The sequence below is a fragment of the Falco punctatus genome (genome assembly GCF_963210335.1).
Source record: "Falco punctatus genome assembly, chromosome: Z".
Classification (NCBI taxonomy): domain Eukaryota; kingdom Metazoa; phylum Chordata; class Aves; order Falconiformes; family Falconidae; genus Falco; species Falco punctatus.
The window spans coordinates 37734205-37759194 of record NC_137586.1 but is presented as its reverse complement, the minus strand read 5'-3'; the positions used below and the strand labels follow the sequence as shown (position 1 = coordinate 37759194).

Genomic DNA, 24990 nt, shown 5'->3' with positions numbered 1-24990 from the left:
TTGGAAAGATTTCAGGTTAGGTCATGTAAGATAAACTGATCAGTTCAGGATCAGTTTTAACTGGAAATATGGAAAAAATGTTTCTGAGAAGTGTCACAAAAATGGATATACCTGTGCTATATAGTGATAGACTGTGTTTGCCAGTAAAATTTAATTTATTAAAGAGAACCTCAGTACTCAGTTATGCAATTCATAGTGGACGAAACATTTTGTTAAATCTATGTGAACAAGAAGCCAAAGATGTGAAGGCTAGTTCATTTTGAAAACCTCACTTTCAACTGCTAATCTTATTGCATACTGGAATGGAGAGGTCTTCCTTAAGTATTTTGTGTGTTACTTGAATTGGAGCTGTAGAATGCTATTGTAATCTGAATTAAATGCTTTTGCTGAATAAGACTTCTTCAGAAAATCAGAATGAGCTGTTAAATCAGTGAAATGTGAAGGGATTCTGCCACCCTAGACCTATTAATATTTGTTGCCTTTTTAAAGAAAAATAATCATCAATTGACATACATACAATTCATACTAACTCAACCAAATTATTAGAGTGCACATGTGTTTTTTATACCTGTGTTTTAATGGGGTATTTCACATTGTAATTTAGATAGTTGTATGCTTTGTGTTTTACTATTGGTTTCTGTGTGCAACAGGCCCCAGGCATGGAAGAGCTGATATGGGAACAGTACACTGTGACCTTACAAAAGGTGAGTGAGTGCATGTTATATTTTTAGTTTTCAAATATTCAAGCACTGGTTTAGTCTAAGTATGTTTTACAATAGATGTCATTAGCATGTCTGAGTTTAGAATAGGATTAATTCGTTGTCCAAATCAGATGTGTTTTTCATTTTAGAGCTTAGTTGCTAGTTACTCATACAATAGTGTGACTCTTTAATGTTAAGAGTAAATTAAATTAACAATTTAAGTGCTATGTTTGCTACTGTTTGGTCTTTTTAATGACAGTACAATATACCACGTACCAGCCACATAGCTAAATTCATCATTGAATATCCTTAAAGACAAAGCAGATGGTTCTATCAACCAATTATGGTTAATGTCAAAGCTTTATAATAATCACTGAACATGAGCCCACTGATATTTTTTTTAAATATACTTTAATATCTACCAACACAGAATCTAGTAGAAAACTACTGTCCTCAAAATTCCTAAAATACATGGATTATAGATGTCAATTTTAACAACTCCTTTCAGAAAAGAGGAAGTATCTCAGTATTTAGAGTCCTTTTGTGTTAAAGAAAGTAGGCTCCCTGTTTCTGAGTTCTCTCATGTCTGGGCTGCCACACCATGGCACAGGATGTGTACTTTGGTGGAGGTGGTGGCATTCCCAGGTGTTCTGATGATCTGAGTTCAGTGAACGACCTGTACTGTGCTGCTTAGATTTTTTTTACACGTTCTGCAGTGAATTCCACTTGATGACCCCAGGTAAAATACCCATCTTTCCTACACAGCCTGTTTTACGTGCTGAATTGTTGAGAAAGGGTTGTTTTTCAGGTTACAGAGGTAGGCAGGAGAAATATTGCAGAAGCAGAGCTTGGTTCCTGTAATTTTCAACTCTTCAGATTTTGAATATCATGTAAATGAGCATTACTAGTTTGCCTCAGAGACAGGCATATACTGCTGAAGTGGCAAATGGCTGTTGGACTTGCTGCATCAGCTGCTACCAACCAATTAATTTTACCATCATTTTGATTTCTGTATTGTTTTGGCTTGAAGCATAAAACTAGTTCCTGTAAAACTAAGGTACAACAAGTGAAGTGCTGTTATAAAAAAACCCCAAACCAAACATTGCTCTTTTCCTCCTCAAAGAAATAATCACTGAAGATTGACTTTAGTGGAGCATGAGCGAGCTGGCTTGTGATGAATTACACACACTGAAGCATGAGTTTGGGGAAAAGCACTTCTTTGATTTGGTGTATTACTTCACCAGTGCCTTAAAACATTTTGTTTAGATGTAGCACAATAGGTATTTTACAGTAATAGGAGGTGTATGTTAAATGTTGATAAAATTAAACCTGTGTGTTTAACAAAATGTATGGTTTTGTGCACGTTGTCTGCAATTGACTTGCGCTAACAGTTTTCAGGTCTAGTACATGACGTGCTTCCTTTGCACCCTATTAAGTATTTTCCTGATGTTATGAATGCCATCTGAGGGCTTTTACGGATCTGATATGTCTATGATGACATAAAATACATATTTAAAATAGTTGATTATAAGAGCAGATAATTATAGAGTTCACAAGTTCATTGCTTGCTTTTGTAATCAGCCATGAACTTGTTTAGTTTGATTGAGGCATAAGTAGTTATTCCAAACTAGATAGGCAGTCATAATGAAGATGAGATCCTGGAAAAGCTGTTCCAGTTTCCCAAGCATCACTAATAAAATAGATTTCCCTAACAATAAATGTGGTATGAATAACCAGTGGGATGGTGGAGCAGAATGCAGGCTAAATTAGTGAGTCCTTTGCTTAATTGCTAACCATCACAGTCTGTAGACTGAGGTTTTGGAACACAGAAACATGTCTTGTTACATGGATTTGTAAACCCATTCCTTTTTAAATCTAGAGCTGCTGTGTATTTCTGCAACTGTCTGCACACAACTACCATATTTTAAATAGTATCTTGGTAGAGTGCGATCACAGGAACATTCACATTACTCTTCTTTCTTCCTGTCAAAATTTCTATGTATGGAATTGAATTTTGTTGTATCTGGTTTTGTTGTAAAGGATTCAAAACGAGGATTTGGGATTGCAGTTTCTGGCGGCAGAGATAACCCTCACTTTGAAAATGGTGAAACATCGATAGTCATTTCAGATGTTCTCCCAGGTGGTCCAGCAGATGGATTACTTCAGTAAGCAATTTCATGTTTTTCTGTGTGGCATATTTTGAGGGGCAGCGATGTAGAATACATAAAACATTCAGATAGGCTTGGCTGAAATCCTGGTGATTTAATCCACTCAAGATTTGTTGCCCTCTTGAAAACCTATAAGTCTGTTTTAAATAAATAAAAAATAAACCCCAGCCACCCAGAGGTGTTTTTATTTGCTGTTTTGTAAGAAAGTAAATTTCAGTCATGTTGAAGAGATCTTAAGTATGTTTTTCTTAAGATTGCATGTCTTTTAAAGAAACAGTAGAAATACTTAGTATCTTACAACATCATTGCTGTCCTTCCCTCAGGAAACACATTTAGTGATCAATTACTAGTTTTAAAGAGAATGGCTTAAGGCAGTCCACAGAAGGGTCTTGGCTCCCAAGGTGTCAGGAGCAATAACTAAGGAAGGAAGATGAACAAAAGTGTTTGTTAAATATTTTATTTCATATTTGAAAGAAAAAATATTGGAATGAAGTGTTTCTGTAGTCCTCCTGGTAACTTTATTCTTGGTGAGGCAGCATCTGTCATGGATGTCACCAAGTAATTTTAAATCTGCAGGCTAAGATAAAGTTTTGAGCCCACTGCTGATCACTTTTTCGTCCTTTGACCTGCAATACCCAGTGAGGACTAGACAATTTGCAAGAATGCCAAAGTTCTTCAGTAACAGTAATTCAGAAGAGTAGATTCTGGCTATTTTGCTAAACATTAATTTTTGGTGACGTAATGAAAAGACTGTCATGGGAGTAATTATTGAAATCCAGGATAAAAAGCCCAACACCATTATTGTCCACGCTGTTCTATAACCACCCTGTGTTTTGGGAGTAAAATCATGTCCACAAATTATGTAAGATTTTATGTAAATTGTTGATGACAAGGCAGTACCAAGCAATTCAGGCACATTCAGACAAAACACATTCTGAAGAAAACTGAAAGTAAAGCTGTTCCTCCAACAAACTAAGGAACATAGGCCTAGCGTTCAGAGTGTGGGGGAATTAGAATCCTGCAATCCTTTCTAAGATAGAGTGAGCATAAATAATTTGAGCATTTGATATAGTGTTACAGCATTAAGTTTGATACCACCTTTGGAGGTGTGGACTGTGAAGAGAGCTATTTTAACTCTCACGTAAAGCCCAGATGAAACTGATACTGGAATACAGTGTGCTGTTCCAGCATCCAGTAAAAGGAATTGGAAGGTTATAAAAAGAAGCACAAAAATCATTCAGGAGTTAAAGTACCTTACAAAGAGAGCTTTACAGTTTGTAATCTTCTTATTTAAAAAGAAGATTGTGATGTGACTTGATTACAGTGAAGAGAAAATAATGAATACTAAAGATTTCTTTTATCTAGCAGAAAATGGCACGTTAACCAGTGATCGGTTGAGCTAATGCTCTGATGGTTAAGGTTACTGAGTGGTCACCAGAATAAGCTAATACAAGAAGAGGTAGATTTTTTTTTTTTTTTTATTTAGTCTCCTGCAGTTTTTGCTCTGAAATGCCTTTTTGGAAGATATTTTTTTAATTAATCATGTGTTATGGGGCAGTCTCCTGCAGGTGACTTAATTGTTAAGTCTTATTGATCTATTTGACTAACAGGAGGTCTGAATACACAAGTTAGTAATCTCTTTTGGCCTGTGTTTGAGGGTAGGGAGGACTTTGTGTATTATAGTTTGGAGCTGGGGTTTTTTATTCCCCAATCATCTTTCTTCACAGTAGATAAGACCTGAACACCAGTCTTTAAGAAAAGTGTACTAGAGTAGTACTTGTCAAGTTTTGTCTGAATACTGGTATGACTGCTGCTATTTGAAGCTCTCTTGAAATTTCTATGTTGTGTGAAAATATCTAGCACTGTGTGTCAAAGACTCAGAGTTCTGAAAGAACTAAAAAAAGTTTTAATGGTCATCACAAATATTCTTTAAAAAACAAAATCTTCTTTGACATTATGGCAAGGTACTTAAGCCGGACATATACATGTAGAAAGCTACACACTGCTACTCAAAGTCTAATTTTTAAACATACTGAAAGCTTCTTCTAGTATTCATGTATCTTAGTGTTTGTATAACAGTTTTTAAGCAGAACTGCCTGTTAAAGTGAATGGAATCCATAGGTTCCCCCTGAAAAAAAGTCTTTGTTGTTCTGGTGATTTCATGAAGACTCCTCTTAAATATTTTTTTTTTTTGTCTCTTTTTCTGTCCCTCCTCCTCTTCCAGAGAAAATGACCGGGTGGTCATAGTTAATGGGACCCCAATGGAAGATGTTCCACATTCTTTTGCAGTCCAACAACTTAGGAAAAGTGGAAAAGTGGCCACCATTGTAAGTAAATTACAAATGCATTCACTCTACAGGGGTATGTACCTGTGCAACCAGTCAAGATTTGGTTATCTTCTATGAAGTGTGCTATAAATGCACAAAGCAAAGCAAGCCTTTGCCCAGTGGAATGTATAAAGTAAATAAAGCAAAGACAAAGTTTCTACAGGTGAAACATGGAAATTAAACAACATTGTCACAAAGTTATCCTGTTGAAAAGCTGGGAATAAAATGTATGTCCTCACTCTCTAATTTTACTGAATGTGGTGGTTAGAAAAAATGGAAGTTTTGTGAGGCAAATGATGTTCTGCTTACACAGACTCTTGTCCAAGAATTTGCTGTCTAGATTGGCTTTCATTAGTTGAGAAAGGCATCCACAACTCTCTCTTTTGGTGGCTTGTCCAATTTTTAGAAGTCATCTAGAAAAATAAAAAAAATATTAATTTTTCTCACTCTTGTAGAGGTAAGAAGAATGTGGTTGTTGATCTAATAATTTTTTTTAAATTCTTGTACTGTTTTTTATCATCCCAATTCATAATCATCCCATCTCACATCTAAAAAACCTAACTGAATGGTTGTTCTATAAATGGAACACTGGTTTTCTCTTTTTTTTTGTTGTTCCCCGACCCCCCAACCTCTGTTCAAAGTGTGAAGAGTATTCATCTGTTAAATTTCACATTCTGACCATGGGAGAGTTTTTTGTTTTGTGTTGCACTGTACAGGTAGTGAAAAGACCAAGGAAAGTGCAGGCTGCTGCACTGAAGAGAAGCCCCTCCCTTGACTATGAAGACAGAGCTTTAGACGTAATGGATGACCATGCAGAATTTGATGGCAAAAGTGCTCGAAGTGGCTATAGTGAGAGAAGCTGGTATAGTGGCAATGAAGGGCACAGCCAAAGCTGGGGAAACAGCCTGGATCAGAGCTATAGAGATGAACAAGACAGAGGGCGTAACCGAAGCCGAGACCGTGACAGGGAATGCAGCTACAGCCGTGATCGAAGTCGTGGTAGGAGTATTGATAGGAGCTTGGATCGAGACTACAGAAGAGATCGGAGCAGGGGAAGGAGCATTGACAGGGATGGTGGCTATGAACGGGACTACAGGGGAGACTATAGCCCACCCAGTTATAGTCGTGGATCTCAACCTGATCCTAGATATGGGAGGGAAGTGAGGAGTCGAAGTCAGGATAGGCTTTGTTCCCGAAGTCCTTCGCCTGAAATACGCCATCAGCGTGAGTACCTGGGACTGCAGGATCAGAATGGACCTATCAGTGTTCTCTTAACAAAAGGCAGACATAATGAAGGTAGGTATAGTAGGGGAAGAGACAAATTGCCTTTTAATACAGCATGTTATTTTGGTGGGGGAGGGAAAGGAGCTGAATATTCTCTGCTTTTACAGGTTAAATGTCGAGTTTTCTAACTGATCGCTTAATTTGTTTTTTCATTCTTCCTGGCTGGTTGGAGTACTTTTTCCCCCAGCACCTTCAACTTTACCCTTGAACAAAGAACTGTTCACCCACATAATTTAAGTCTTTTCGAGACACTGCATCAGTTGGTTTTCCATTTTCTGCGCCCTGTTGTTCTGGTTTTGGTTGGAAACATGGATCTCATAGTGAATCAGATTACATTTGGCACATCAACAAAAGGGTCAGCTACAAAGGGTGAAGAGCAGACTCTGCCTTTAGTAGTGCGCTTACTTCTTCCTTATTACATAAAATTTAATATAATAATATTATATTGTTATTAACTTAATTAATATTAATAATTAAATTGGTTCCAAGTATTGTTTGGTTCTGAATACTTCAGAACAGTTATAGAATATTGAAATAGTAACAGCTGAAACAGACTTTCCTTGCTGTGTATTGGAGTGTGTAAATGAAAGCCAAAAGCCCAGTCTTTGTGTGCTGTGAAACAAAGACTCTTGTGCTATAAAGCATATCTGAGATTAGGTTGTGGCTTCTTTTCTGTTTGGGCTTTTTTGGGGGGAGGGTGTGGTAGTTTGTGGGGGTTTTCTGGGTGATGATTTGTTTATAGTTGCCCTGTTGTGATTTGGAAGAATTTTCTGGTCATGTGAACTGTGAAAGGAGGAGCTAACCTATTTTTTCATTGACTCTGGCAAGTATCCCTTTCCCTCCTTCCTGTTCTTCCACTGCATATAATGTTTCCACTTGTAAAAATAATGCAGATAGGTGAATTTTAAGATAGGATAGGAGATTTCAGATAGGAGAAATTTAAGGTGTCTTTGTTCAATTTTATGTTTAGTTAGTAATTCCATAATAATTTCTACCATTCATATGGATACTCTGCAAACTTGCTCAAATGTGATTTATTAGGAGCAGGTGACTTTTTCTTTACTTTTCTGTTCTAGGATGTGTGTGTTTTAAGAGTGTTACCTTTCTTTTTGAGTAACAGATACACTGATCCAAGTAGCTAGAATCAAAGGGGGAAAAGGTGATGGTGATGGGGTTAATCCTTTGCCTGAAGCAACTGTGAAAGTTTCTGGTGTACAGATAGGACAAACGGGTAAAAAAACCCCATCACTTCTATTAGGGCTTTTTGACCCTTTTCCCTTTCTATGTCATGCAAAATATGATAGAGACAGAATCTAATCCAGCACCTTAATAAGCACCTCCAGAACAAAGGTATTGTTCTGCTGTTGTGTCCATCTGTAGTTTTGGTCTGCTGTTTGTTTTTACTGTGGTGACGGGACAGAAATTGGAGAGTTAGCTTAGGGTTAAGTGGGTTTACTAGGTCCACATTTTTTTTTTTCTTTTCTTGTGGTGTAACGGGGTCTGCTGTTTGTACACTTTGTAGTTTTAAAAAAATACATCTTCACTCATCTTCTAAGCTACAGTGGATTATATCCCTGATTCCAGAATATGGTCTCCGGCTTGGAAGTCAGATCTTCATAAAAGAAATGACCCGTACTGGCCTAGCAACCAAAGATGGCAACCTTCATGAAGGGGATATCATTCTCAAGGTCTGTTCTGGTTATACTGCTTACAGTTTAGCAGGCACTTGTTATTGTGGTTGCTCTGGCATAAGTCATGTTATAGTCAAACTTACTATTGAAGTTGAACACAATATATCTTGTTTGTTTACTTACAGTGTTATTGTTGCCTTTTTATGTCCAGATCAATGGTACAGTGACAGAGAACATGTCTTTAGCTGATGCCCGAAAATTGATTGAGAAGTCACGGGGAAAGCTCCAGCTGGTTGTCCTCAGGGACAGAAAGCAGACACTGCTCAACATTCCTTCATTGAACGACAGTGACTCAGAAGTGGATGGTGAGGTTTAATGTGGATAAAAAGTTCTGGACTCTGTGCAGGGACAGAATGGAACTTAAGAGTGTTTTTGCTGTGGTGGAGTGGTACTAGGATTCTTTCAAACAAACAAAAAATAACCTAACACAAACAAACCAAAGTAATAGCCAATTCAGCATCAAGGCTACTTCTTTTAGGTGAAAAAATAATGTTGTAGTAATCATACAATTACATTTTGGACAGGGGCAGAGATAGAAGAAGCAATGTTGATCTGGCAAAATCAATCTTACTTCTTGGAAAAAGCAAGTCATTTGCTTTAACAAAGTACTTCAGTTTTAAAAACAAGTGGATTGGACCGGTTTCTTCTTCTGAGGGCATTAACATTCATGACTGTGTTTAACATGAGAAGAAAAAATGTCAGGGTGAGGAAATTCAGTCCCCCTGCACAACTGTTTTCTATTTCCAGTATATATCCTGTACAAATGATCTCTCACAGTATATGAGCTATATCTCTCAACTTGATCTTGCTTTGGGAAGGGCTCAGGATGTTTAGGGGGCGCAGAGTTGTTCAGTGCAAGATATTTGTTTCTCTGATGTCAGAATACTGGGTGCAACTTCTTGTAGAAGAATGTATTGTGAAGAATGAGATACAGTTCAAGTCTGAGGGCTATTCTGATTCTTTTGTCACTGAAAAGCAATGATGTGAGAACTGCTAATGTGAAGGTCATCTGTTTGGGAACTTCCATGAGACCTTAAATAAAAGGCTGCTAACTAGTTAATGAGTGTATGGTATGCTCAATGTAGTTGTGAAATGAGTGTTTTTCCTAAAGGTTGTGGGAAACCTTCCTGAAATATTTCAGGGGGATGTGAAGCTGGAAGCACTGAAAGGCATACAGCGCTTTCTGAAGTCAAATCCAGCTTGAAACAGCAGTAGGCTTAAATGTTCAGCACGTCTTATATGTGAATGCTCTATAAATAAATATGGTGATCAGACATGCAGATAGTTTAAACAAATCCTGCATTTCTTGATTTGCTGCTCTCTTTACAGACATTTCTGAAATAGAGTCAAACAGATCATTCTCCCCTCAAGATGACAGATTACATCATTCTGATCTAGAGTCACATTCATCCAATGAAAAGCTGAAGGAAAAAACAAAGTAAGAAATGGTCTTTTCTAGTCCATTTTCCTAATGCTTGTCAAAGAAATTCTTAAAATAAGTGTCATTCTTATCTGATTTCACTACACTTCTTTTCTTCTTTCTTTTAGTGCAAAAGATGATCCATCCTGTAGGTTGTCCAGGATGGGAGCAATGCCTACACCATTCAAATCAACTGGTGACATTGCTACTTCTGCTGTTACAGTTGCAGACACAAGCAAAGAACTGAAGTACCAAGATGACACAGAAGGTTAGTTTGAAGGTTTTGGTTGTTTTTTGTTTGGTTGGTTTGTGGTTTTTTTCCCTGGCCACAGAATGGGCTCTCCCCTAATTAGGTTGACATATCTAGTATACTCTTCATGCCAATCCCATCCTGACACACAGAGGCCTGTCTTTGCTCTGTGGTGCAGAGAGAGAAGAAACACCTGAGATTATTTGAAGGCAGTTGCTTGTTGCTTACTAGAATTGCCACCTCAAAAAGCAAGTAATCTCCTAGAGCATCTACTGTAATCTGTTGCTCTAAGCAGCCAAATGAAGCTGTTCCTGAAGTCTGATCTGGCTTGCCTGAAAGGGTTGTGTATCTTCCCTTGACCTTTTTGTTCTTTTTCAAGAATTAAAAAAAAGGGGAAAAATCCATTCTAGTCAGAGAGATGCTTGACATTTAAATCTGTATTAATCTTTGGCATGGAGGGGTTTGCTTGCTATCTGATAACTAAAAATTGCTGCTGTTTATAACTTTTTTTATTAGCTCAGTAACTTCTGTTGGCTTTTTTACATACAGTGTCTCAACCAAAAGCAGTTACAAGAACGATTCTTAAACCTAGCCCTGAAGATGAAGCAATATATGGGTAAGGCAGCACTTGCCATGTTCTTTTGCACTCAGTGTTCTCCCAGTGACCTGTACCTTATTCTTCATAGCGTGGGTTTTGGGGATTTTGCCCATTTGGAGTGATACTCCCTTTATAGCTTAATGCCAAGAAAAGATGACATGGCTTCCGACTGACTGTGTTTGAGTTAAACATAGTTTTAGATGTATCTGCCTGGAAGGTATAGACCTGCCTTCTACCTGGAAGGTGTAAAACACCCTGTGCTTCTGGGCTTGCATGGCAGCATACACATTGGTATATTTTTATGGTTTTATTGTGCTCTGTTTGGCACTTTGAGATAGTATTTAGAGCACTATGTCTGTTTTGGGGCTCCCCAGGACAAGGAAGACATTGACACACTGGAGTGAGTCTGGGGAGTTGGTGGCTGCAGCATATGACATATGAGAAAAAAAATGAGAAAACCGGGTTTGTTAAGCTTGGAGAAGAGAGTACTTGATGGGACATCTTGCTGTCTGCAAAGACCTAATAGGTAGTGGGTGTAGAGGAAACATCCACGCTCTTCTCAGTAGTAGGATGAAGAGCGAGGGACACAAGCTGGAACACAGGGAATTCTGACTTGATATAAAGAAGAAAACTTTTTATGATGAGTGTGGGTAACCACTGGAACAGCTGTCCCTTGTAGGTTGTGGTATTTCCACTACCAGAGATACTCAAAAACAGCTTCAAGGCCCCGAACAACCTGCTTTGAGCAGAAGGCCATTTTAACCTGTGCAATTCTATGGAAATGTATTTTACACCTCTTCCTTTATTTTATATATATAGAAAAGACAACCCTCCCCTTCCCTGCAGTATTAAGTTACAAAGAGAATGTCCTCTAATTTGTAAACAAGCTTGTTAGAAGACAGGGCCAAAAAAGTGTTTATGTACAAGCTGGAAATTTCTGTACAGAAATTTGTCTATTTTCTTCAAATTCAAGCCTGTGCAGTCCATATTGCAGTTCTGGTCTCTGCTTAGAAATGAACAAGATATTGCTTACAAAGTTGATTTTTGTGTGGAGTTTTTTAATGATTGCTTATCAGTGGTCAAATGGAATCTGGTACTGTTGATTCTTGAACAATTAAGATACTAGAAGTTGCAAACTGTATTAATAGAAAATGAACTAACATGTTTTCATGTGAGAGTACTCAAATACAGAAATCGAAGGGAAAAAGACCACTGAGATTGTAAGGAGAAGCCTGTTGATAAGGTTTTGAAGACATTCTGTAGCTTGGTGTATTTTCTTAAATGGATTCCCTTCTCAGATCTTTTCTGGGTTGGATCCTGCATATGTTGTCATTGATGTGCAAATTAATCAAGTGATTATTCTAGTGAAGAGGAATTTATAATACAGGCTTAGGGTATTACTGAGAAAGGCTGACAGATAAGTACTGTCCTCTGTGTTGGAAGGTCACTCAGGCATACAGTGTTTGTGATAGCAAAAGAGCTGAACCTAGTCCAGTGGCCTCTCCCACCGCAGTGTGAAAGGACTGATTATTAACATACCAGTGGAGTGTACTTGGAAGTATTTCTCATTACAAGAACATTTGAAGGGTTCTGTCTAACAAACATGTTAAGCTGCAAAGAAAATAGGTATAAATTTAATCCATATGACAGTTCTCAAGCATATGGAGGAAAAACAATTAATATGATTATTTATAACTCAGGCTGTTGTCAAAAAAACCCTCAGCTGCTCATCTGAGAGGGGTTCCGATAGGTAGGGAACTATCTGGGGACTTCAAGAACAGGGTGTTGTTTTCCTGCTCTGCCAAGGCTCTGTATGCCACTTAATCACTCTTCCTAGTTCAGTTTCCACTCTGAAAAATGCAAATTCTCTACTTCCTTCCCTCACTGAAGAGTTACCTGGGTAAATATATCCTATATAGGAAAGAAAGGGGCTAAGAATATTATAAACGTGATTTTGTTGAAGGGGTTGTGATTTTTTTCTCTTCACAACCTGCTGTTGTCATAATGCCTAACATCTGGTCTGCCTTTTTCTGCCTGTAAATCTTGTAGTCCTAATACGAAAATGGTGAGATTCAAGAAGGGGGACAGTGTGGGTCTACGACTGGCTGGCGGAAATGATGTAGGGATATTTATTGCTGGAATTCAAGAAGGCACCTCAGCTGATCAGGAGGGACTGCAGGAAGGAGATCAGATTCTTAAGGTATAAGTATGTGTTCCTGAAATGCAAATCACTTTTATATCTTTTGGTTTGCTTCTTAGTGGAAATATGGAAGAAATTATGATCTTAGGAAATCAAGTTATTGCTTTCAAAGTGTTGATGTGTGGCAGAGGGATTTCACTGAAATGGGTTTTTGAAGGAGGATTGTGTATCAAGCTTTAGTTTGTTTAAGATTCTGTGGAAGGGGTAGGTAGGGGTAAATATTAATCAAGAAAAATACCGGAAGATGGGAGAATTAATTTTCTGTACAATGCTTCTTTCTAATCTTGGAGGAGGAAAACATTAAGGCTGACATATTTTTCTTCTTTCATCTTTCTCCAATTTCCTTGGTTAATACTGATTTATTTTTCCAGTTTCAGAATTATATCTATGCCATTTTGTCCTCTTACATTCTTCTTTTTTTCTGAAAATTCAAACAGGAGGCTTATGTAATTTTCTCTTTTGCCTCTTTTCTCTTGTGATAGGCTTGATTTTTTCAAGGCCTTTTGGAGTCTGTTAAAGTAGAAGAGCAATATACCAGTACACATAGAGGACCTTGGATTTCAGAAAGATTACAGTTAATGGCTGGAAGAAAATATTTCTTAGGGCCACAATCATCCATATTGACTTTAAAAAAACCTCAGTACAATAAGGGAAGAGAATATTTAAGGTTTTTTTTAAATGAAGCAAAAATCTTTGGTTATTGCTTTTATTGTTGATTTTGCAGGTGTTGATTGTTTTTGTTTTTGTTTTTTACTGGTACACAGGTAAACAGTCAAGACTTCAGAGGCATTGTTCGGGAAGATGCTGTTTTGTATCTCTTAGAAATTCCCAAAGGTGAAACAGTGACAATTTTGGCTCAAAACAAATATGAAGGTAGGCTTTGAACAAAATGTGTATATGTCCATGAAGCTTTTAAGCTGTTTTGTCAGTGAAACCACAAATAATCTCTCTTATGCTTGTTCTTGATAGCATTTAGTTACCCTCCTATTTAGTCGTTTAGAAGATAGATGTATTCCATACCTCAAGGATCGTACAGATGTGCACGTGTGATGTGTTTTTCAGAGCTCTTCTCCATCTCTTTCTTTATTCGCAAATAACATATCTTCTTAATGCTAAAGAGTTGCAATGTACTGCTTGTTCCTTCTGCTTTTCTGTCTGTAGCAGCTGGCCCAAGATCTGCTGTTAGTATTTCTTTTCTGCTGTGTCTGGGCAGTCATAAGGGATTCAGTCAGATAGCAGCAAATGGACAGTTTTATTGATGTACAATTAAGCAGAAAGCAAAGCCTCTTGCTTTCCTGTTGGAGACTGCCTGCTATAATATTGAAGTACCATAGCTGCCTTTCGCTTTGGGAAGGCACAAGTACCTCCTTCCCTCAGAGCTGTAAGGTCTGTACATGTACAGGTATAAAACACTCTTGATGCTGTGTGTGTAGGACAGTGGATGTGAAGGCTAGCTTTTTGTATATTTGTGAGCGAAGGGGAAGAATTTCAAAACTGTTCTGCAGAATGACAGCTTAATCTTTCTTTCAAGTGTAAAAAAATATAAACTAAAGGGGAGTTTCTCTTTTAGTCTACAGAGACATCATGGCCTGTGGCAGAGGAGATTCATTCTTCATCAGGAGCCACTTTGAGTGTGAAAAAGAGTCACCACAGAGCTTAGCATTCACCAGGGGGGAGATCTTCAGAGTAGTTGATACACTGTATGATGGCAAACTGGGAAACTGGCTGGCTGTGAGAATTGGAAATGAACTGGAAAAGGGCCTAATTCCAAATAAGAGCAGGTAAGGTGGCATCTTGTCTTCCTACCCATTGTTGAAAATAGTATTTTTTTTTCCCCAAATGATTGTTGCTTCCTATGTCATACCTTTCTTCTTTTTCCTCCCTCCTCCGCCCTTACAAGAATAAATAAATTGTTTTGGTTTTACTTTCACAACAATTGGTGCTTGTAAAACTGTAGATTTTAGAACCGTGGTGTTATGTGAGGAGAGTATCAGAGAGGATGGTGTTACCTACATATTTGGTCCGGTATTTGCAACACAGACCTAGAGCTTCTGTCTTGGTAATCAATCAAGTTTGACCACTAGCTGCTTCTGTTCCTTTTCTAGAAAATGGATGGAGGGTCCTATTTTTGCTTTTTTTGCCTTTCTCCCACTTCTTCTCCCTGCTGCCCCCAACCAAATCAAATCAAAAAACCAACAAAAAAAAACCCTACACCGTAGGAACCTAATGACTGAGTGCAAGAGTATTCTGATGATTAATCTTTTAAAAGAATTTCGGTGCTTGAATTTCTTTGGTATATCCTTATGGACAATGTTTCAAGAACTTATTCCATGGCTAATATTTCTTGGTAGTTGTAGTCCTTATTTTTGCATGAAATACTGAGTGAACCACAGCAATATTTTTTGCTTAAATATGCTTTCCTAGTCAAAATTCCTGTGAGGTGATAATAAGTGTTCAAATACGCACAGTGAGTAAAAGTATTAAAATTCATTAAAAAAAAATCATCAGGGGATTTTTAAACTGTAGCTTTTACATTCATTAGAGTGGTTGTGATTTTAAGATAGAGGAAAGAAGGTCACAACTGCATTGTACAGAAGTTCCTGAAATGTGCTGCTTATGTGATTCCTGTGCCTCTTCTCTGGTTAGTACATTCTGTCCCCTCTGCTAATTGATCTAACCAAAACAGCCTTTTTTTCTATGCCATAGTGACTTAACTTGTAAGACCTAATGAAGAATAGTGACAGTAATTTCTTAGGCCTTCAGTTCTGAGTTGCAGTGTCTCACCACCTCTTTGCAGCTGCATTTCTTTTTTTGGCAGTTGCATTCTTTTATTTATGCCTATGTGAGTTACCAGTTTAAGAACTGAGGACTCATTCTGGCCAGCCATCTTGTAGCTGTGGCAAGTCAGAACATCATTCTGACACCGTGTTTACTTCAAGACAAAAGATCTTGGACTTCTTTATTCTTTCCTCTACTCATGGCTGTCTGTCTAGCACATTACCTGATGCAAATTCAAAATCCATTGTTGTTCTTCAGCGAAAGCGTCTTTATCCTCTGTTCTATACAGAGGATAGTTCTGTACAAATGAACTCTGTGCTTTCTCTGTCAGAGCTGAGCAGATGGCCAGTGTTCAAAATGGCCAAAAGGATGGCTCAAGTGATAGGGCAGATTTCTGGAGAACACGTGGCCAGCGATCTGGAGCAAAGAAAAATCTGAGGAAGAGTCGTGAAGATCTGACAGCTATTGCATCTGTGAGCACGAAATTCCCAGCTTATGAGCGTGTTCAGTTGCGTGAAGGTAAGTAAGACTGCTGTGAGCCAGTTGCCCATTTATTGCTGGCTGGGTGAGTATCCAAATATTTTGTCATCTAAGTAAGTGATTTCAAACAACTTGGGTTCAATGTTACATTTGAGCAATGGGAAAGGATGACTTTTTCTCAGAATGCAAATTTCTGGATGCTATTAACTACTCTAAGAAAAAAGCTTTTCATGTTTTTAAACTGCTACTCTTCTCCTTTGCCTCCAAATTGCACGTGCTAGTTTCAAGGCTTAAAATGAAAAAAGGAAGAAGCAAGCAGGGTTTTCCTGTTTCCTTAGCTTCCCCTGGACTAGTTTTGAAAGTAAAATCTATATGCCTAAGATCAATCATAATCTTTAGCTTACTTATAAATACCACTTTTAACATTACCTTGAGAGCAAATACAACCCAGGTATTTTCAACAGATTGTCCAAATGTAGTCAAGCTTAATATGGTCCATCTCCATGACTCTAAACTAGCTATATTACTAGTGATTTTGAGTAAGTCAAGATAATTTTCTGGGTGTTCACACATGACAGTATTGTGGAACTAAACAAATAGTAAAACGTATTAAGGAGCTCCCATGTGTCTGGATGAAGGCTGAGCAATAGAATGACATTCTCCCATTAACTTATGAGGACTGTGTTTGCACTTGTTTTGACATAAGCGTAACAGAATTTTGCATTTCTTTGCTTCTGCAAACTGCCTGGTGGTTGGTTTAGCATTTGTGTCTCTATTCACACAGAACCCATTGGGTTAATGTTCATGCTATTTTGCTGGATGGAAAGATTACTGAAGATCTGCTGTATGTTTTCAGAATGTAGAAACCTTTCAGTACATCTTCATTAGAAGGAATAGGGAAGCTGTTAAGTTAAAACAATCTCTTTGGCTTTTTCAGCTGATAAAAATAGCCTTCTGTGTGAGTTACGCTGTTGCACAAACTTTTGAGAAATAACTTTTAAGAAATATTTTTAAAATACATAGTAATTGCATAGTAATAATGCATAGTAATTGAGGATCTTGTCTGTGCCATTTAACACTTATATTTAAAACCAGTCTTACCAGGCTTACCTTTTCACCAAATATTTTTCTTTCAGCTGGCTTTAAGAGACCTGTGGTGATATTTGGCCCTATTGCAGATGTTGCTATGGAGAAGCTGTCAAATGATTTGCCTCACCTGTACCAGACAGCAAGTAAGTTGTTCTCCTATCTTCCTTGTCATCCTTAACTGAGAGAATGGATAGCTTAATAATCACAGCTGCCCAGCCACTCAAGATAAGCTAAAATGTTGTCTTTGCAGAGACAGAACCCAGAGATGCAGGTTCAGAGAAGTCAACTGGGGTAGTGCGCTTGAACACTGTGAGGCAAATCATTGAGCAGGTAGAGTATTTCTCTGTGAAAATTGCTTATTCTCAAAGGCATGTTGTTTGGTTTGTTTGTTCCTAAAACTTTGTGAGTCTTCAAATCTTCACTGCATCTATTTCTGCAATAAGCAGGCTTGGCTTAATGATAGGGCTGTTTTGAAATTGTTCAATTTTTATGATTTTGATAGCTGTCCTCCGAGTGGGAAGATGAACCTGATATTAGCAATTAAATTCTCCTTCCTTAGTTCATTCTAAATTTGAACAGAAGGGTAGCTGTGTTTTACTGTATGCTTTCTGAATTTGCCATAGAGGCTTCGCTATCATGCATTCCTCTACTTGCTTTTACTATTGTCAGAAACATAACATTTTAGGTTGCTTCGGAATTACTACTACTGAAATGAACAGGAAGTGACTATGATAGCTTAAGTGGATTCAGTCTCATCTACTGAGACTGCATTGACCTTTTTTATAATACTGTTTCGAGATCAAGTAAATAGGTAGTAATCAAGAAGCCTAAAAAACTTAGGCAAGAAGAATGTATTCTACAGCTTACTGCCCTGAGCCCCATAAAATTGGGTCCAGAGGGGTTAGAATGTCACACAGAAGTCTGTTCAGAGCATGGGCTCCACTGAAGCACACATTTGAAAATCCCATTCACCTTTGCTAAGAAGGAACATATTAAATGAAAGAAGTGAGATTTGCCTCAGCTAGTAAGTGTAGATAAAAGCTTACAGATAGTGCCTAGAGTAGTTGTGGTAGTGGAAGCTGTGGTAAGAGCAGGTAGAGAGAAAAGCTAGTTAACTTTTCACTACCTGTTTAAAAAAAAAAAAAAGGTAGAATAAGTGCACTTTATTTAATATGACAGTTAACATAAGAATGTGGATATTGAGGCAGGAGCTCTTCAGAAAAATAGAGTTGAAAAGAAGAGGCTGCCTGCTCTGGCTTCTGAATGTGGTATAGTTGGGAAAAAATCCAAAATGTTGTGGTCTTATTTAGACAAAAACATCCTGGTTTTCCTAGGATGTCATGTTCCAACCACCTCCTTTTATTCCCCACAATCAGCACGCTGATTGAGCTTTCTTATTAACAGGATAAACATGCTCTATTGGATGTGACTCCTAAAGCAGTGGACCTGCTAAACTATACCCAGTGGTTTCCAATTGTGGTCTTCTTTAACCCAGACAGTAAGCAGGGTGTGAAAACCATGAGGCAAAGACTATGCTCCACATCTAACAAGAGCTCAAGAAAACTTTATGAGCAAGCAAACAAACTGAAGAAAACTTGTTCCCACCTCTTTACAGGTAAGGAAGAATGTGTGTCTAACCTTCTTATCAAGACAGTAGTGGGTGTGACTGTGTGAGTCTTGAGACATCTACTTACTGCTCTGCTTATTAACTTATGCAGGTAGGAACTAAAAGGGTGTGAAAGTATGGTCATGAGCAATCCCTTCCTTGACTTTTTTCAAAGTTCCTTGTGCTGCCAAATCTAATACAGAAGAAATTTTAAATTGTCATGCTTTCATTGAAAGACAAGTGTTTTAATAAGCTTGAGGGTTGGACAAACAATAAGATAAAAATACCATGCTTCTGTCAATGATCCAAATGAAATAAATGGGTGTTTAACATGCTCATGTAACTAAACCAGAAAGTGTTAAACAGCAAAGGCTGGATAAAGGATCACATTGCATTTACTATATATATATACTTTTTCCTTCAATTTTTACAGCGACCATCAATTTGAATTCAGCCAATGATAGCTGGTATGGTAGTCTGAAAGATACAATTCAGCAACAGCAAGGAGAAGCAGTATGGGTATCAGAAGGGAAGGTAAGTAGTCAGGCCATAGTATGAAGTTATACAGATGCTTCAAGATATCTCTTGCCAGTAAAAATTGTTCAAAATGTTGATTGCCAATACTGGATAGATTAGACAAGTAGTAGTTTATGTCTTTCTTGGTAACAAAAAATTACTTATTATTGTTCTTTATGTTATACTTTGGAGCTTTCATCACAAATGCTGTGGCTAGGGGAGAGTGGTAAGAAGGGATAAACTTTTAAAGGACTTTCCTATGAATCTGCATTAGAGTTTCTTTCAGTTCTGCAAAGTCATTCTTAGGAGCTCTTTGTCATGATGTTGAGAGAGACCTAACTAGACTGTAACTCTTACATATTTCATCTTTGTTCCTTAATTCTTACTGACTTTTTTCTAGATGGATGGCATGGAAGATGATGCAGATGATCGTATGTCTTACCTTACTGCAATGGGTGCTGATTATTTGAGTTGTGACAGTCGGCTGATCAGTGACCTAGAGGACACAGATGGAGAAGGAGGTACATACACTGACAATGAACTTGATGAGCCCTTGGATGAATCAAGGATTTCATCTGTTAGCCGGTCCTCTGAACCTGTGCATCATGAGGAGGTGAGGGTATTGGATTTTCATCAAGACTGTGCTTTGGACTTTCTGAAAGCCCTGTATGTATGGCTTTAAAATGATATCTTTTTTTAAACTGCAGGTTTATCTTACCTCTGATAGTGTTTCAGAGCTACATTGCATAAAGCAAAAATAGTAATAGCTCTGCTTTTCTGCCTATCTTTATAGGTTTCCTGATGATATCTTGTCACTTTGAACTTTGCAATTACATCTGCAGTGATTGTGGTCAGGTTGCTGACAGTCATTTGACTCCTGGTTACTGTTCCCAGAACAGTAAACTTGACGTAGAGAAAAAGTGACTGAATTACTGGATGCTGCAGTCATTTACTCTCATTTTCTTTCACAGAGTTTAAAAAAATTTAGCCCAGAACCACGGGCTCAGTTGAGAAAAGCTGGTAGCAAGGAGATCCTTAGAGAACCAAGTCCACCTCCAGCATTCAAGCCTGAACCACCTAAGGTAAACTTGTAGAAACAAATCTGAATAAAAGTTTCTCTTTCTGGAGAACTCTCCAAGGTGGCACATTAGGAAGAGTGATAGGAATGATCAGAGACTAGAAAACATTGCAAGTGTGGAGAGAAGGAAGGACTGAAGATGTTGCAGGATCAAGCAGAGAGAAAACTTCAAGGATAACAGTTCTCTTCACATATGTGTGCTATCTATATGGAATAAGAAAGTAGACTCCTTTTTTGTGTCTGCTAACAAATTGAAAGGCGCTTTTTTAGCTTAGCAAGAGCAAAGGTAGGCTAATCATCAGGAAAAGCATATCTGATGGCTATTATTATGAAGTACAAAACCAGATTGTACCATCTCTGAAATCAGTCTCTATCACTAGAAATTTGTATTAACTGTTTATTCAAACCTTGCCCAGAAATGATGCAGGGGAAAAAATAATGATATTTGGGCACCAAGTTCTATTTTAGCAGTTCTTGATTTCCCATGACCCCAATGTCCTTTCTTTACGAGGATAGGTGCCCTCACATAGTGCATGAATTCAAAGTATATTCAAGTATGCCTTGACAGTGGAGACTGGGCAGAGTAGGACATGTGTAAGGAAAATAAAGATGGAATAGAAAACAGACTTAGGTCCTGTGGACTTCTAAACTCCTGGTAGTGATAATTCTACATTAGGTAGTGTTAACAGATCATTTGAGAGGTCAGTTTTCTCTGCACTGTCCCCTATCACAAGCTGGTGATCCTTAAAAAATAGGACAAACAAGTCTAAATGTGTTAGTCTTTTATAGGTTGATGTGTAGTGCATGAGCATATGGCCAACATGTTGCAGCAGTTCAAATACCTTTCAAATTTGCTCCAGATGAAGATTGACCTATGTTAAATACATAGCTGGAATGATTACTTTCATTTTAAAGCCTCATTTGAAATGAAAATTATGAGGTTTCTGATGTAATATTTGTTTGCGTATTTTATACTTGCAGGGAAAGTTACAAAACAAGGAGGATCTGTATGACTTTCCCAAGAATTATGACTCCAAATCAAGTAACACTGCTGTTGGCAGTGAGACTTCAACTGTATCAGCTAAAGCAGCACCACCACCTGTTTCGGTGAAACCTGTCTTTGGGCGTCCCATCCTGAGAAACTCTCAGCCAGCAATCCCACCTGCAGAGGAGGAGGAGTCAAAGTTAGAAGAGGAAGAAAACGAACAAGAAAATACTCCAAAATCTGTATTGAGGAAAGTAAAAATATTTGAAGAGATGGATCATAAGGCGAGGATGCAAAGAATGCAGGAACTACAAGAGGCCCAGAATGCCAGGGTATGAAGAGATATGTTCTCCCCCTGCTGTGCTTTCCAGCATATAGAACAGCCTGCATTCTGAAAATGAAAATCATGCCCTTGCATTGTATTGCTTCTGGAAGGAGAAGTCTGGGAAACCACACGAGATATATCATTGTGTTGATTTGGATGTAGAAAGAGGACATATTTTAAGGCTTCCTACTGTAACTATAGAAAGTTGACTTATAATAATCCTGTTGCTTTTGGCAATGCCATTGTTGTCACATGTACATTGAATTATTACTCTAGCAAAAGATTATATAATTGTAGGAATATGAATAAGATTAATTTGTTCTTTCAGTTGTAGCTGTGACCTGCTAGACCTACAGTCTAGGATCCTTAACAGCTAAACTTGAGCAGTTATTTTCTCCTACTTTCTCTTAAAGCTTGAAATTGCCCAGAAGCACCCGGATATTTATGCTGTCCCTGTCAAAACACAGAAATCAGAACAGAACTGGCCCCAGCCTATGAGGTAAGGTGTATCCAGTTTAAAGCATTCTGTCTTGATAGTTTACTTCACCAGCAGGAGGAAATCTTGCCAGTTTTTATTCATACAAATAATCCTGCCTTGGTGGTTGCACCTCAAAGATTACTGTAAAGGTGGGGCAAAATTTCAGTGGACTCTTCTTTTTTTTCAGGATGTTTTTTTTCTTTTAGTTCATTTATAGTATTTGACTTGTCTAGAAAGAAACGGTATTCTGTTGCTGCTGAAATATTTGCAGAGCCAGTATTTTACCCCTATCAGTATTACTCAGCAGCTTTTCTGCATTCATGTTCTCTGATGTCCATTCTTCTTGTGTTAGACCCTTGGTTACTGTTAGTCTGTCCTAATATATAATTGCTGTTTTAATTACTTAAATGCTTATTCAGTTACAGATGTACTGTGTGAGTAGGGAAACTGAGGATGAAACTTGCCTGAGGTCACCCATCAAGTCTCATGAAAGCAGTAGTCTTTCATTAAAATTCAGTGAGTTCTGGACTGGTTGACCATTTCGTCATCTTTCCCTACACATTGCATATTTCTATGACTTGAGCAGTCACTTATGCAAGAGCTAACACACTGATGGATTTTGTTTCCTACTCTGCAGGACTTGTTTTTCTTGCCTCTTAGTAATATCCAATAGAAATGGGACTTTTTGTTTCTAGTGAATCAAATCCTTCGACGTGATAGTGTATAACCTAAAATGCAAAAATGGAAAAAAAAAAAGATTTATTTTATAATGGAAATAATAGATTTATAACATAATGGAAAACATCAATTGAATCAATTTATTATTTTCAGGTTTTCTTGGTGGGTTCAGAAAAGCATACTTTTTATATAGCCTTGGAAGCTTTTTAGAAGTAGTGAGAAGTGATCATTAACCACATATGCAGAGTTTTTGCTTACATACAGAAATCAGTGCTGTTACCTTTTTACAGGAATATTTATGATTGGCCTAGAAGGAAGTATTTAAGCACTGGGGCAATATGGAAGGAGGATAACATCTTGATTTTATACAGTGTGGATTGCAAAAATCATGGCTTTTGAAACTGAGGAAATGCCCTTCCCTGGCAGATTTTATTTCTATGTATCTGTTCAGTCTCACGTTGAATGAGTAGCACCACATTATATAATGTCTATAAAATGCAAACCTGTGGGTTATTTCTGCCCACTTCTGCCCACTAGGATAAGAGCCCTAGTTGGGAGCCTTGTGTGAGGAGAGAAGGCTATCAGTTTAATGTCACACGAGATGTCTTCAGACTTTGAGTCACAAAACTGAGGATGCAAAAGAAGCAGCAGACATAAAAAGAATCTGGTGAAAAAATAATTGAGGGAAATGTCAGGTGGAGTAGCAGCAATAGCTGAAAATCTCTCTGCTCAGGGAGTAAAGTGCTATAAAGCTCCTGAAACGTATGTGTGGGTATTTACACTTACGTATACATTGTTAATGATTTTAAATTTGGCAACCACATAGGTTGAGTAGATCAAATCTGAACATCATGCTCCAGCTTGATGGAAATACAATCCCTCTCCAGATAGACTTACCATGGCCATGCAATTATTTATTGGCTAGAAGGGGATTCATTTGCTCCATGTGCCTTTCTAGGTTGTACATGGCCATAAAGCCAATATTAAGTATTATTATTTTTCAGCTTTTCAGAGTGGCAGTAAACATTCTGTCTGTCTCTTTTTCTTGCTATGTTAGCTCTAGACCTCCAGAACCCCAGAAGCCTCCTATTAGACCTTACTTAGAGAACCGTGGCAGTTATGGCAGTGATGCAGAGGAGGAGGAGGAGTACCGTCGGCAGCTATCAGACCACTCTAAGAAGGGGTATTATGGACAGCCATCCAGATACAGAGACACAGAATTGTAGGCTTGCTAGTATGTGCATATATAATGCTCTTTTGGGTTTTTTTTCCTTCACAGCCAAAGTGGAGCAGTAGTTAGTCTTGAGAAGCTATATTTTTATCTGGGGTGGTGTTAGAGGGTACGCTACTCAATCTAGACATATCTATACTCTGGAACTGGAAGAGTTCATTTTTTGGGGATATTATTTTGTCAGCATCTAAGAAAAGAAATCACTATTGCCTGAATGCTGTTGCCTATTTTATAAGGACCAAATCCTGAAAGTTTGTGTTAATTCTTGGTATTTTCATATTTTAACATAAAAACCCTTTTTCCCTTTTTATTAACGTTGCCTTTTTGGACTGTTCTGCTGTGTTATGGAAGTATGATCCCAGAGATACACTTCTTAATGCAATAGAACTAAATCTGAAAGTGTATTTGAAGAACAGTAAGTGCCTTTAATAAGAAGCATCTTAAACTGTTTGTTTTGAAATGTGATACTTGGTGCAAAGCCATAACACACTAAAAGGGGATTAACTGTTTTACCTATCCTTTTTTTTTTAATCAGTTTCCTGGTAAAAATTTCCCTTGCATGTTATTTTTCTAAGTTAATAGATGCATATGCAATATTTCATAAATACTGACTGTACATAATAAAGGTGTAATTGACCAGGTGGTTGGAAAAGACAAGGATGTGCTTAAACAGAGAAAATAATGTAGAAATTCAATCATCTATTAAAATTTACACAGACTGAAAATAATAAAGGATATATTCTAGACAAACCTGGTGTATCTTGTTTTTCTTTCAAACAGTATTCATCTTCTAGAGTGTCTGACTTTCATGGATATGCTTACAGCAGTACGCTGTTCAGTTCAGGGTCTCATGTCCTGCTGTTCAAGTAACTGGGAGACATCACTGTTGATGTTGCTTCCCAGTGTTCTGAACATCGATTTAAAATTTCTTGTGATGTAAAAGAAAACTGACGCAGAACTATGGACTTCCTGCAAGAGATTTGTCTTTTACAGTATTGACTTCTATCTCCCCATTCCTGATCTTTATCCTAAATTCTGCTGTTTAGAATAAAAAATCTTGAAAGGTCATAGAGAAATTAATTTTTGCTCATACAGTAGAAGAGATGG

At 37.7% G+C, this 24990-nt stretch overlaps 1 protein-coding gene across 7 annotated transcripts in view; it reads left to right on the top strand.

The window, feature by feature from the left end:
* TJP2 (tight junction protein 2) overlaps positions 1-24633 on the top strand; it is a 66297-nt gene extending 41664 nt beyond the window's left edge. For all 7 annotated transcript variants that reach the window (XM_080372915.1, XM_080372914.1, XM_080372913.1 and 4 more), the window contains 22 exons: positions 651-704; positions 2742-2866; positions 5094-5196; positions 5913-6492; positions 8065-8168; positions 8323-8476; positions 9501-9609; positions 9720-9859; positions 10391-10457; positions 12489-12639; positions 13404-13512; positions 14210-14420; positions 15749-15936; positions 17034-17129; positions 17237-17316; positions 18391-18601; positions 19026-19126; positions 19509-19721; positions 20080-20190; positions 21168-21503; positions 21910-21995; positions 23710-24633. In XM_080372915.1, the coding sequence (XP_080229041.1) occupies positions 660-704; positions 2742-2866; positions 5094-5196; positions 5913-6492; positions 8065-8168; positions 8323-8476; positions 9501-9609; positions 9720-9859; positions 10391-10457; positions 12489-12639; positions 13404-13512; positions 14210-14420; positions 15749-15936; positions 17034-17129; positions 17237-17316; positions 18391-18601; positions 19026-19126; positions 19509-19721; positions 20080-20190; positions 21168-21503; positions 21910-21995; positions 23710-23878 (3489 nt within the window). In that variant the 5' untranslated portion in view covers positions 651-659 and the 3' untranslated portion in view covers positions 23879-24633. The remainder of the gene's footprint in view (positions 1-650; positions 705-2741; positions 2867-5093; positions 5197-5912; positions 6493-8064; positions 8169-8322; positions 8477-9500; positions 9610-9719; positions 9860-10390; positions 10458-12488; positions 12640-13403; positions 13513-14209; positions 14421-15748; positions 15937-17033; positions 17130-17236; positions 17317-18390; positions 18602-19025; positions 19127-19508; positions 19722-20079; positions 20191-21167; positions 21504-21909; positions 21996-23709) is intronic.
* The last annotated feature ends 357 nt before the right edge of the window (positions 24634-24990 follow it).